We start from the raw sequence: 12,220 nt of genomic DNA on the forward strand, positions 1-12,220 counted from the left end.
TGGAGCGAAGAAAATCGGAGTAGTGTGTATGTCTCAAGGACATAACAGCATACTGAAACGGGGCCTCGAACTCCGATCACTGCCGAACACTGGGTCAGAAGTCCGACACCTAACCCAATTCTGCCATGGGGGAACCCTCACTCACGTGTAAGTGTAATGTATACGGTAACAAACGAGGAAATATCGTTCATGAAAAAAAAAAATTCCCATTTTGCCCATACTCCTTTCATTTGATATGTAGGTATACACACAGCAACAACTGCAAAGGAAATGTACTAACGCACATCATGTGTGTGTGTGTGTGTGTGTGTGTTGTGAACAACCATGTGGTGGAGGAAAAGAAGTGAATGCAAACACCACTTCTGTCAATTGTGAATAATGTTAAGATGCTTAAAAATTAAAGAGTAGCAATGGGAAATGTGGAATGAATAAAGGAGGTGGGAGGACCTGATGATTACAAATACTTAACTCTTCAAGGGCACCAACCGGGGAGTATCTTCTACCTTGGGGAGAGGGGGCGGGGGGTGGGGTTGAGGGGGAGGCATTTCATGTGTTTGACACCACTCGAGTTTCGACACCAAGACTCGAGTTGTTGGATATCCAGGCTATTTGATAGAATAGAATAGAAAAGTATATATGTCTCGATTACCAAGTGTGCCGAGATTATAAGGAATTTGGGGGTACGTGGCCGGGGGGCGATAGTACATAAAAAGTACATACTTGAATTGGAAATAATGATAAAAGACAACAACCACAAACACAGAGGGACTTAAAGACAAATATGCACAAGCATAAAAGCGTTTGTACACGCACATGTTCACACTCAAACACACAGACTCCCCCACACAAAAACGTCCACAGCCCCTACACCCATACACAGCATATCAACATGTCTGCTCTCGTGTGATCTTTGATGAAGTTGTCCGAGAGAAACTACCTGCATACACAACAAGCAGTACTCCTAGACTCCCCTGGATAGATATCAATTGACGTCCTAAAGCTTTTGGTGACTGATAGTATCAGAACTGGGAGGAAACTAAATGGACGAGTTATAAAAATATTAAATACTATTGTTGCTCATTGCACCTTGGTATATATTATGAGCAGCTAATTGCTTAATAGTCTGTAAAATAAGCAAACAAAGTATAGACAAATAGAATCATTGTTCTTTGATACATACATACATATGTATATACTTATGTATAATTATTTGCTTTTTGCAGTTTGTATCTCAAACTATATCTAATTTTAACTCAGCATACACTTACGCTCTTGACACTCAAAAGAACAAGAGAAATAACAAATAATTGAAAGGGAATAATGTTCGGGGTTTTTTGTTGTTGTTTTTTTCAAGTATCCACCACAGTGAAATGTGCGAATTCTTTCCTCTGGTCATCTTCACCTGCACTACACAAGATGTAACTCTTTTAAGATATCCCCAAACTGGAACCGAATGACCAAAGCCAGCAAAAGATGGCGAACACAAGGACGTTGATGCTCAATGTCAGTTTCAAACACACCTTGTCCAGCTGTTTTGACAGAAACCGTCTCTCATGAGACTTGAGATGATGAAATCTCATCAACATGAGCCAGACTTCTTTCAGGGGCATGCTGAAACTCCTCTGTTTCGCACAAACTGAGCTATAGCCAAACTGATTCCCTGTACCATGAGCAGTGTCCGCATGATCTCTGTCAGGCTGTGAGGACTCGCTGCTTTCTGCCCCGTGAAGTGATGGCCGAGGCCCAGACCTGAATCCTGAAGTGCTCATTGGAGTCAGGCCCGTTCCCAGGCTGACGTGTGTGTGTGAATCAGAGCTCCCGTCCAATGACAGTTTTCTTTCTGAGGACTTTGAAGATTGATGCTGGTGCTGAGATAAAATGTTGGATTCTTTATTCGTTTCGCTGATAAAGACAATGCAGGCGGCTATGATAATGGAACAAACACTGAGACACAACTGCACAGCAAGATATACGCTGAAGAGGCAAACTGTGTCAGAGTTTTGAGGAAGTGAGTCGTTGATGAAAGAAAAGAAGAGTTCAAATGATATAAATGTTGTGACACTGACCGTCATTTTTTCTCCTGATTCAGCGGGCAGCAGGAACACCAGACAGTTCATCAGAGACAGCAACAAGACCGGTACAATCATGTTCAATACGTAGAACACCACTTTACGTTTCAATATAAATGTGAAATAAATGCACCAATAATTGGTATAAAAAAGTTGGTACTCAGCCTCCATGCCTATCAGTTTCCATTCAGGGTGGGATTCTGTCTCCTCTACCCTTTGAAAGGCTGGATTTATCGTGGTTCCATTCAGGATGTCATTCGAGGAAGTCCAAGCAGAGACATCCACGGAGCATGTCTGTGTGTCCAGAGGGTAGTAAAAAATGTTGACGGAACAGAAAGTCTGGAACAGTCCTCCGGGGTACCACGTGACTTTGCCTGTGTGATGAACGATCACTTTTATCGTTTGGTCTTCCAACTGGTCCACATCACTGACTGTGTTAAAAATGACCAGGTCAGGAAGCCACACCATATCTGGATTCAAATGGATATCTTGGTAAGGATACTGATTCAGGTCCCAGCGCAGAAACTCGTCATACCAGTTGACGGCTAGCCAGCCAAATGAAACCAGAGTCTGTTTCTTCATGTCCAGCTCTATAAAAGTCTTCATGCCAATCGAAAGATTCACATGAACCTGTTGGGAGAAATTAGCTACCGGTCGACTTAATGGATCATAGTTTTTCATGAGTATCTCGTGATACAGGAAACTTCTGTTGTCCTTGATCTCAGCATGACAAGAGACGAAATTCGCCATTTTTCCAACCGTCAACAATATTACACTGAATGGGTACAACCACATTGTTGTGGAATGCAGTTCCCCTTGTTTTCGTGTGACTGTTGGTGTTGGTATCTGTTGACATAGAGCTGTGAAATTACCAACCTTTCACACACATCAGGGTTGATGTCCTGGGTCCTGGGTTGAGGTCTGGGCCTGACCAGCCAGCGCGTTGGGTTACGCTGCTTAGCAGATGTGGTGTAGCGTATATGGATTTGTCCGAACGCAGTGACGCCTCCTTGAGCTACTGAAACTGAAACTCATGCACATCAGTTCTTGTGATTACCGATATATTTCGATAAAAAGCTGATTCTCGCTGTCATTACTTTGATCATTAAAGGGAGTTCCATTATCTGCAGGTAAACAGCATAAGATAATTTGTAATTAATTTCCATCAGTTAGTTTGGTTCCTCGAGGATCTAATAGGCCTCCTGAAATTCGTTTTCCCGATGTAGAAATTGTATACCTACTCATACAGTCCTTCGTTGGTCTACACTGACAGGCTTCCCCTTAGTCCAGAGGTATTTTCACTCAAAAGATTTGCCACAAACCAGAAGACTTTCACTCTTCACAGTTTAATGAGAAATGCATTTCATTCACGTGATAGCCAATGGACAGAAATCTAACGCCCGTGTTGTTGTTTTTTTTAACTACAAGAATTCTTCAGTTGTTCTGGGAAGAACAGGTTCCTTAAAATAAGTTTGATCGGACGATATGCCGCCCAACCGATTCAAACAAGCACGACGTGATGACAGATCTCAAAATGAAACGGAATACACATTATGTTGCCATGGGAACAGAAACCTGTCCAGCAAATCACCGGCCTAAGGAGGATTTGTCCGCCCGGAATGCTGTAGCTCTCCGCTGACACATTGATCCACCATGGCCTAAGCTGATCAAGTCACGAGTGTATCATTAAAATACCAAAAACATCGTTAAACAGGTAATGATGCTTCCAGAAGCGATAACAGATAATAACGTGTCATGGATGGATGCCTGTGCCTCTCTCCCTCTCTCTCACATACACACACACACACACATATTACATTACATTACATTTAAATATAATCATCATTTCAGTAAAAAGTTACACACTTGGTGATGCACGTTGTCATTCTACCCAGTTAGGCCTAAAATTGTCATCACACACAAATACTTCTTTAAAAAGTACATTTTAAAGTACAGGATCTACATTGCTTTTTTACAAACTTGGTAACAGCAGATTGAAAAGAACACCGAAAGCTCAGTGCTTTCCAGTTCGGATTAAAAACGCCACTGAATAAACATATTTCTGAAAGCACAAGGACTTCTTTGCAATTTGGACAAACTTGTACGACAAACGTGAATTGGACACAAATACAAATCATTTAAAACAAGATAAATAACACGATATAGTAACTCTCTGCCCATCTGGAGGAGGAAGAGGGTAGAATGGTTAAGACGCTCATCTGCCAGTACAGAGAGTCCATGTGGGTCTGGGTTCGAATCCCGCTCTCACCCTTTCTCCAAAGTTTGACTGGAAAATCAAACTGAGCGTATGGTCATTCGGATGAGACAATAAACCGAGGTACCGTGTGCAGCATGCACTTGGCGCTCTGAAAAAGAACCCACAGCAACGAGAGTGTTGTCCTCTGGCAAACTTCTGGTACACAAAATATATATGCATGCACTCAAGGCCTGACTAAGTGCACTGGATTATGCTGCTGGTCAGGCGCATGCTTAGCGTATATGGATTTGTCCGAAATCAGTGACGCCTCCTTGAGAAACTGAAACTGATCTACCACCTGTTGTTATTAGATAAAAGCGCTGTATATTGGAAAAATTGGAAATGGAGATAAATGAGATTTAATATATACTTGTTCACAAAAAGTTCACTCACATGAGATACCAGCGCTGAAGTGCACCTAAACCTTTCTATGATCAATGAAGGACTGTTCCGTCACCAAGTCACAAATCAGTAGAACACCTTTGTGATATACCTGTAAAATTAAATGACCATCAGGCCCACATCCACAGGCAGGAAAAGATTAGGAAGATGATGACAGTGCCACTCATAACCAATTTCAAGCATACCTTGTCCAGCTGTCGTGACAAAAACCTTCTCTCACTAAGACTCAGATGATGGAATCTCATACACAGGAGCCAGACCGGTTTCACTGACATTGTGCCACTCCTCTGCGTGGTTTTCACTGAGCCATTACTATCCAAAATCCTTGTACTGCAGTTAGTGTTCGTAGATTCTGTATCAGCCTGTGATGTTCCAGTGAACTGAGAGCCCAAGCTGTAACTTCTCGCGCTTTTTATGGTTGAATCACTCACTGGACCTAAAACAGTTTCCGAGCATCCACTACAAGACACGTTTCTTTCACAGACATTTGAAGACTGGTCCGTATTATCGTTCGCAGAGATGAAGGTTATACAAGCTGCCATTACTATGCAGCATGCATTCAAGAACATCTGCACTCCAACATACACGCTAAAAAGACATACGGTGTCAGAGTTTTGAGGAAGAGATGTATTGATGAGAGACAAGAAGACTGCAAAAGATAGAAACATAGTGACGCTGACTGTCATCTTTTCTCCTGAATCCTCGGGTAGCAAGAATACCAGACAATTCATCAGAGACAGTAACAACATTGGTAAAATCATGTTCAATATGTAAAACGTTACTTTACGTCTCAGAACAAATGTAAACTGAACGCGCCAGTAGTTGATGCTAGACAAATAGGTGTATTCTGCCTTCTTTCTCACGAGTGCCCATTCAGGATGGGTTTCTAAGCTGTTGGTATTCTCAAAGGCTGGATCCGCAAAGACCTTTATGTCTTCGTTTGATGAGGACCAAGTTGATATTTCCACTGAGCATGTCTGTGTGTCGAGAGGGTAGTGGAAAATGTCGATAGAACAGGTAGTCTGAAACAGCCCTCCAGGATACCATGTCACTTTTCCTGTGGATTCAATGATAACCTTTCTCTTCTGGTCTTCCAGCTGGTCCAGATCATCCACTGTGTTATAAATGACGAGGTCAGGACGCCATACCATGTCCGGAGTCAGCTGAACTTTGTGGAAAGGGAACTGGTCCAGATCCCAGCGCAGAAAGTGGTCATGCCACACCACGCCCAGCCAGCCAAAGCAGACCAAGGTCTGTTTCTTCATGTCTAGCTCGATGAAACTCTTCAAGCCCATGGACAGACGCAGATAAACTGGCTGAGAAAAGTTGACGACTGGGCGCACCAATGGGTCATAGCCTTTCATTAGTATCTGACGAATGAGGTACGTTTCACTGCTGTTATTCTCAGCTTGACAAGATAACATCGCCATTTTCACGACTGTCAAAAGCGCAAAACCAAGCAAACGTAACTTCATTGTGACTTCTCGCCTGTTTCTCCACGTGGTGTAAAGCACATATTCCTATACGTAAACAGTACACCTACTCCATCTGCATCTGAAATACGAGACTTTGTTCAAGGTCATATTTTTTCCAGTATTTCAGACGTTTGCAATAACGTTGTTGATTTCAAGCCATCCAATAATTTTCAAATAGTTGTAGAAGGTACATAAAAAGTCACTACAGATTACTTCTTATATGACCACATCTCCCGTGAGGAAATGAGACTGGTCCAGCACTAGCAGTTTTGCTGGGTATTTTCATTCCACATTATCATATCAATGCATTTTTTTTTCTCAAGACCTGACTAAGTGCGTTGGGTTACGCTGCTGGTCAGGCATCTGCTTGGCAGATGTGGTGTAGCGTATATGGATTTGTTCGAACGCAGTGACGCCTCCTTGTGCTACTGATACTGATATCAATGCAACGTAATGAAAATATGGTGAAGGCGCATTCGATGGCATTAACTGCAAATCAGATGTCGACGTAGGAGACCTTAAATTGATAGAACATACTAACACTTAGAAATCATCAAGCTGGGTGGGTTTCGTCTACAACTGTACATTCTATCCTGACACTGAGTCCCGTCACTGCTCTGGATATTCCCGTTGTGTCCGACGGATGAGTAAGCAGACAGGTCATCTGCTGATGTGGGTGCTCATATGGGAATAAAGACCATTTCCTGAGGCACAAGGTCGTCCACAGACGTTGCATGGAATGGAATCATGTCCGTCACTGCAAAACGCAAATAAAAGAGGAATGACAGTTTATGGAGGCTATCGGTAAAAACATTTTAAAAAACACACACAAAAAAACAACAAAAAAACAACTGGATGATCACGTTCCCGATCAGCTGTATTTCTGAATCAGTAAGAGGTAGACTAAAAGAATCTTGGAAAAAGTCAACATACATGGCATAAGAGAAGCGACGTGTCGAACTGCAGGTTCTCCTTCAGGTAAATGTTTCTGAATCATTTGTGATGCACCATCAGTCTGGTTTCCACACAACCCCTTGTCGTTTGTACTCGCTGGTTCATTGTTCACCGGCCAGTCGTTGTTTTACTAAAACTCATAATAATCACTACCAGGGAAACACACTGAGACATCAGAGACCATCAGATAGAATGGCAACTGGGATTCCCTTACTTTATTATGTTGGTGTGGGAGGTGGTGAAACATCATTCATTTTTGTCATATGATAGGAAACGGAATAATAAATTAATTTTGCCGTATTGGCGTTTTAAAAACTTGCCTTTTGTTGAAATCACTGCACAGAACACTTTAAGTTCGGCATTTCAGTTGAGTCCCCCACACCCCCCAACCCCTCCACCCCCCAGTACCGTGGAGGAATGTGCTTTGTTTGGCTGGCCTGAGCACCTGCTGTTGAGAGAATAGGATTCTGTGTTCCTCCAGTTTGGATTTTCTTCTGTCTGTCTTCTCTTCCTTGTAATCTTTTCCCCATCTATATCTTGCCTGTCTCCCTGCCTCAGCTCTGTGATTTGTTCTGACTGAAGCAAAGTGAAACCCTACTCACAGACTGCCTCCGTGGTATCGGACTGTGGGAGTGTTGTCATGTGAAGGGTTATATTCGGGGCAGCTACTATCCAATCGATTACTCAAACCTGCCAAAAGAGTTGGCCGATAGTCAAAGCATGGTAAAACCCACACTGAGTGCCCAGAGCCAGAAAATGTCTGTAATTAAGTTGGGAACTCCGTGTTCCCTGATGTGTACAGCGGCTATTAACGTTTCAATGGAATGTAATAGTGTTGGGTGCTTGTCTAAATTGGAAACAAAGGTCCCCACGGGGAAAAAGAAAGAATCTTTCTCGCGACAGTCCTTACTGACTGCAGTCTTATCTGGGCGTAAATCTGACGCATTCTCTGTTAACGAAAAGCCAAAATTGCTGATTGAATAAACTTGGGCACTTTTACACAAACATATTTTACATCTCACCCTGACAAACGGATTTTTAAAAGAAGCGACGTTTTAAAAGAATAAGGGTAAACGCTACGCTTTTTTTTTTTTTAACTGATTGTGCCTTTTCATCCTAACTTTGAGGATACGATGGTTGGTTAAACCACATCTGTGGCTGATAATCAAATGACGAAGAAAGATGAAATTCATTCACTGATGCCCAGGGTTTAGTGTAACCATGAACTTTCGTTTTCAACTTTAGGTATGGACCCACATGGTGAAGGACAACACCCATTTAGAGCTCTAATAACAAATGGATAAGGAGAACACCCATTTAGAGCTGTAACACTACATGGATAAGGACAACTTCCATTTAGAGCTGTAACACGTGGATAAGGGCAACATTCATTTAGAATTGTAACACCACATGGAAAATAACAACACCCATTTAGAGTTGTAACACCACCTGGATAAGGACAACACCAAATAAAGGCTGTAACACACGTGGATAAGGACAACACCCATTTAGAGCTTTGACACCACATGGATAAGGTCAACACCCATTTAGAGCTGTAATACCACATGGATAAGGACAACACCCATTTGGAGCTGTAACAGTACATGGTTAAGGACAACATCTATTTAGAGTTGTAACACCACATGGATAAGTACAACGCCCATTTTAGTAGACTGACCCCCCCCCCCCTCTCTCTCTCTCTCTCTCTCTCTCTCTCTATCTATCTATCTGTGTGTGTGTGTGTGTGTGTGCAATACCCCTGCCAATAACCAGCCGAAGATCGAGCAAACAAGGTACGTGAGAAAACATTGGAACCACATGAAAAGAACCACAGAACTGACTCACATCAATCTTTCATTACCACCGTTCTGCATACACGAACACATAGAGAGCGAGGAAAATACCATTGACAACTTGGGGAAATCATGTGTTTGTCGGCACATGTGACATATACAATTGTATCCGTACATACTAAAAGACAGGAAGGAGTGCCTTATCCTTTCGATCGCGGAAATAAAATGTCAGTATCGACGACAAACGGGCACCACTTTTTTCCTTCTCCCCTAAAACCACCCCTTCTCTCTCTCTCTCTCTCTCTCTCTCTCTGCGCGCGCGTTCGTTTTCAGGTAGACCTATCTGTCAGATGCTGATAGTTCGGACACTGTTGGGTTTTCATCATGGTAATCACAGAAAATCTCGCGTGCATAGCCTTCTTAAAACTTCCATTTTCGTCCGTTTTGAGGGACGATGATCAGAGCAGAAAAAAAGATAACGATTAGCTCGTTCCGTGAATATCCACCCACAGGTGAACTTCTTCCTCTTCCTCTTTAGCGACCACTATCATCATTCTGATTATTCTGTCACTAAAAAACGGGGAGTCTGGAAGAAAAACAAAACGACCGTTAAGCACCCCCAGTTTAGCCAGGGCAGCCCGGGCCCCGGAGGAAAACAAAAACAAAAACGCTGCCCTATTGAAGTTTGGAGGCTCATGACATGCAAGCGTCGATGGTCGTGACCCCCACTACGTTTTCTGGTAGACTGTTCCAATCCCTGATGGTCCTTGGGAGGACAACACTGTGGAAGCTTGGAACTGCTGGCGAAGGCCGCGGCGCTGTCGTGGTGGAGCAGGATCTAACTTGCTCTTGGTGTGGTCAGTGTGGACCAGGTTGTGGTGATTTTGAAAAACACGACAAAGCGTGTTGCCAGAATCCTGTCCTGAAGACTTGGCCACTTGAGATCCTCTATCATATCTGAGAGGCTGGAACTAATTGTATTCATTCAAAAGCTGACATGAAATAGAGTACTAAAGAAGATCATACTATGAGTCCATGGACAAACACACACACACACACACTCACACACCACACACACACACACACACACACACACACACCTTCACACACATTTAACTTATCATTATTTCGGACACAGGTGATACTTGGTGATGCACGTTGTCATTCTCCATAGTTCAGATGGAAATTGCTATCACACAAATATACTTCTTTAAAAGGGGCATTTTAAACCACTGGATCTACCATGTTTGTTCGGGTTTCTTTTTGCAAAGTCGATAAAAACAGATTGAAAAGTTTGGATTGAAATTGCCCCTAAACAAAATTATTTCTGAAAGCACAAGAATTTCTTAGCGATTTGGACAATCTTGACAATGTTGAACGAAAAACATGAATTGGACACAAATACAAATTGCTCAAAACAAGATAACACGATATTTAACTGCCCGACAATCTGTTGTTATTAAATGAAACCACTGTACATTCGAAAACGAAGATCAATCAAATTTAATAGATACTTGTTCACAAAAAGTTCACTAGCACTACATACTAGAACGGAAGTGAAACTAAAGCTTTCTGTGATCATAAAGGACTGTTCCATAACCAAGTCACAAATCAAAAAAACGCCTGTAAAATCAAATGACCATCACGCCCACATCCACAGGCAGGAAAAGATTAGGAAAATGATGACAGTGCCACTCATAACCAATTTCAAGCATACCTTGTCCAGCTGTCGTGACAAAAACCTTCTCTCACGAAGACTCAGATGATGGAATCTCATACACAGGAGCCAGACCGGTTTCACTGACATAGTGCCACTCCACTGCGTGGTTTTTACAGAGCCATTACTATCCAAAATCCTTGTACTGCAATAAGTGTCCGTTGATTCTCTATCAGCCTGTGATGATCCAGTGATTTGATAACCAAAGCTGGGACTTATCGCGCTTTTTATCTTTGAATCACTCACTGGACCTGAAACAGTTTCCGAGCATCCACCACAAGACGCGTTTCTTTCACAGACATTTGAAGACTGGTCCGTATTATCATTCACAGAGATGAAAGTTATACAAGCTGCCATTACTATGCAGCATGCATTCAAGAACATCTGCACTCCAACATACACGCTAAAAAGACATACGGTGTCAGAGTTTTGAGGAAGAGATGTATTGATGAGAGACAAAAAGACTGCAAAAGATAGAAACATAGTGACGCTGACTGTCATCTTTTCTCCTGAATCCTCGGGTAGCAAGAATACCAGACAATTCATCAGAGACAGTAACAACATTGGTAAAATCATGTTCAATATGTAAAACGTTACTTTGCGTCTCAGAACAAATGTAAACTGAACGCGCCAGTAGTTGTTCAGCCAAATGTTGTATCCTGCCGTCTTTCTCACGATTGTCCATTCAGGATGGGTTTCTAAGCTGTTGGTTTTCTCAAAGGCTGGATCCGCAAAGACCTTTATGTCTTCGTTTGATGAGGACCAAGTTGATATTTCCACTGAGCATGTCTGTGTGTCGAGAGGGTAGTGGAAAATGTCGATAGAACAGGCAGTCTGAAACAGCCCTCCAGGATTCCATGTCACTTTTCCTGTGGATTCAATGATAACTTTTCTCTTCTGGTCTTCCAGCTGGTCCAGATCATCCATTGTGTTACAAATGACCAGGTCGGGACGCCATACCATGTCCGGAGTCAGCTGAACTTTGTGGAAAGGGAACTGGTCCAGGTCCCAGCGCAGAAAGTGGTCATGCCACGCCACGCCCAGCCAGCCAAAGAAGACCAAGGTCTGTTTCTTCATGTCCAGCTCGATGAAACTCTTCAAGCCCATGGACAGACGCAGATAAACTGGCTGAGAAAAGTTGACGACTGGGCGCACCAATGGGTCATAGCCTTTCATTAGTATCTGACGAATGAGGTACGTTTCACTGTTGTTATTCTCAGCTTGACAAGATAACTTCGCCATTTTCGCGACTGTTAAAACCACAATACTAATAAACATATGTAACTTCATTGTGACTTCTGGCCTGTTTTTCCCGTGAGCACAGGTTCTCGAACGTTATTATTACACCTGCTTCATTTGCATGTGAAATACGGAACTTTGTTCAACATCAGATTATTTCTGTATTTCAGATGTATGTAGTCAATGTTGTTGATTCCAAGTCATCCAGTAATTTCAAATATTTCTAAAAGGTACATTAAAGTAATCACAGAAAACTTGTTATATCACTATGTCTCCTGTGATGTAAGGCAATTGTTCCAGCACTGGCAGTTGTG

The 12,220-nt window shown here is 42.4% G+C and overlaps 3 protein-coding genes across 3 annotated transcripts; all 3 read right to left on the reverse strand.

Moving 5' to 3' along the window:
* Window positions 1–1,692: 1,692 nt before the first annotated feature.
* LOC143300272 (acetylcholine receptor subunit alpha-L1-like) lies at window positions 1,693–2,819 on the reverse strand. The gene is made up of 2 exons (XM_076613867.1): window positions 1,989–2,819; window positions 1,693–1,791 (listed from the first exon to the last, which is right to left on the reverse strand). The coding sequence occupies exons 1-2, from the start codon at window positions 2,817–2,819 to the stop codon at window positions 1,693–1,695; spliced, it is 930 nt and encodes a 309-aa protein (XP_076469982.1).
* An 837-nt stretch (window positions 2,820–3,656) lies between these two features.
* LOC143300273 (neuronal acetylcholine receptor subunit alpha-7-like) lies at window positions 3,657–6,092 on the reverse strand. The gene is made up of 2 exons (XM_076613869.1): window positions 5,331–6,092; window positions 3,657–3,704 (listed from the first exon to the last, which is right to left on the reverse strand). The coding sequence occupies exons 1-2, from the start codon at window positions 6,090–6,092 to the stop codon at window positions 3,657–3,659; spliced, it is 810 nt and encodes a 269-aa protein (XP_076469984.1).
* A 3,586-nt stretch (window positions 6,093–9,678) lies between these two features.
* LOC143300274 (acetylcholine receptor subunit beta-like 1) lies at window positions 9,679–11,843 on the reverse strand. Its single transcript, XM_076613870.1, has 2 exons — window positions 11,343–11,843; window positions 9,679–9,921 (listed from the first exon to the last, which is right to left on the reverse strand). Exons 1-2 carry the CDS (start codon window positions 11,841–11,843, stop codon window positions 9,679–9,681), a joined length of 744 nt encoding a protein of 247 aa, XP_076469985.1.
* Window positions 11,844–12,220: the final 377 nt, after the last annotated feature.

The sequence above is a fragment of the Babylonia areolata genome, chromosome 26 (genome assembly GCF_041734735.1).
Source record: "Babylonia areolata isolate BAREFJ2019XMU chromosome 26, ASM4173473v1, whole genome shotgun sequence".
Lineage (NCBI taxonomy): Eukaryota > Metazoa > Mollusca > Gastropoda > Neogastropoda > Buccinidae > Babylonia > Babylonia areolata.

Bases quoted from the DNA above. Each gene is read 5' to 3' on its own strand.
- LOC143300272 (XM_076613867.1), bottom strand. From the start codon at position 2,819: ATGGCGAATTTCGTCTCTTGTCATGCTGAGATCAAGGACAACAGAAGT. The intron at 1,792-1,988 runs GTTTGCCTCTTC...CACACACGTCAG, and splicing joins TTCCTCAAAACTCTGACACA to CCTGGGAACGGGCCTGACTC.
- LOC143300273 (XM_076613869.1), bottom strand. From the start codon at position 6,092: ATGAAAGGCTATGACCCATTGGTGCGCCCAGTCGTCAACTTTTCTCAG. The intron at 3,705-5,330 runs GTATGTCTTTTT...TCAATGTGTCAG, and splicing joins TTCCTCAAAACTCTGACACC to CGGAGAGCTACAGCATTCCG.
- LOC143300274 (XM_076613870.1), bottom strand. From the start codon at position 11,843: ATGAAAGGCTATGACCCATTGGTGCGCCCAGTCGTCAACTTTTCTCAG. The intron at 9,922-11,342 runs GTGAGAAAGACG...GAATACAATTAG, and splicing joins CCCATCCTGAATGGACAATC to TTCCAGCCTCTCAGATATGA.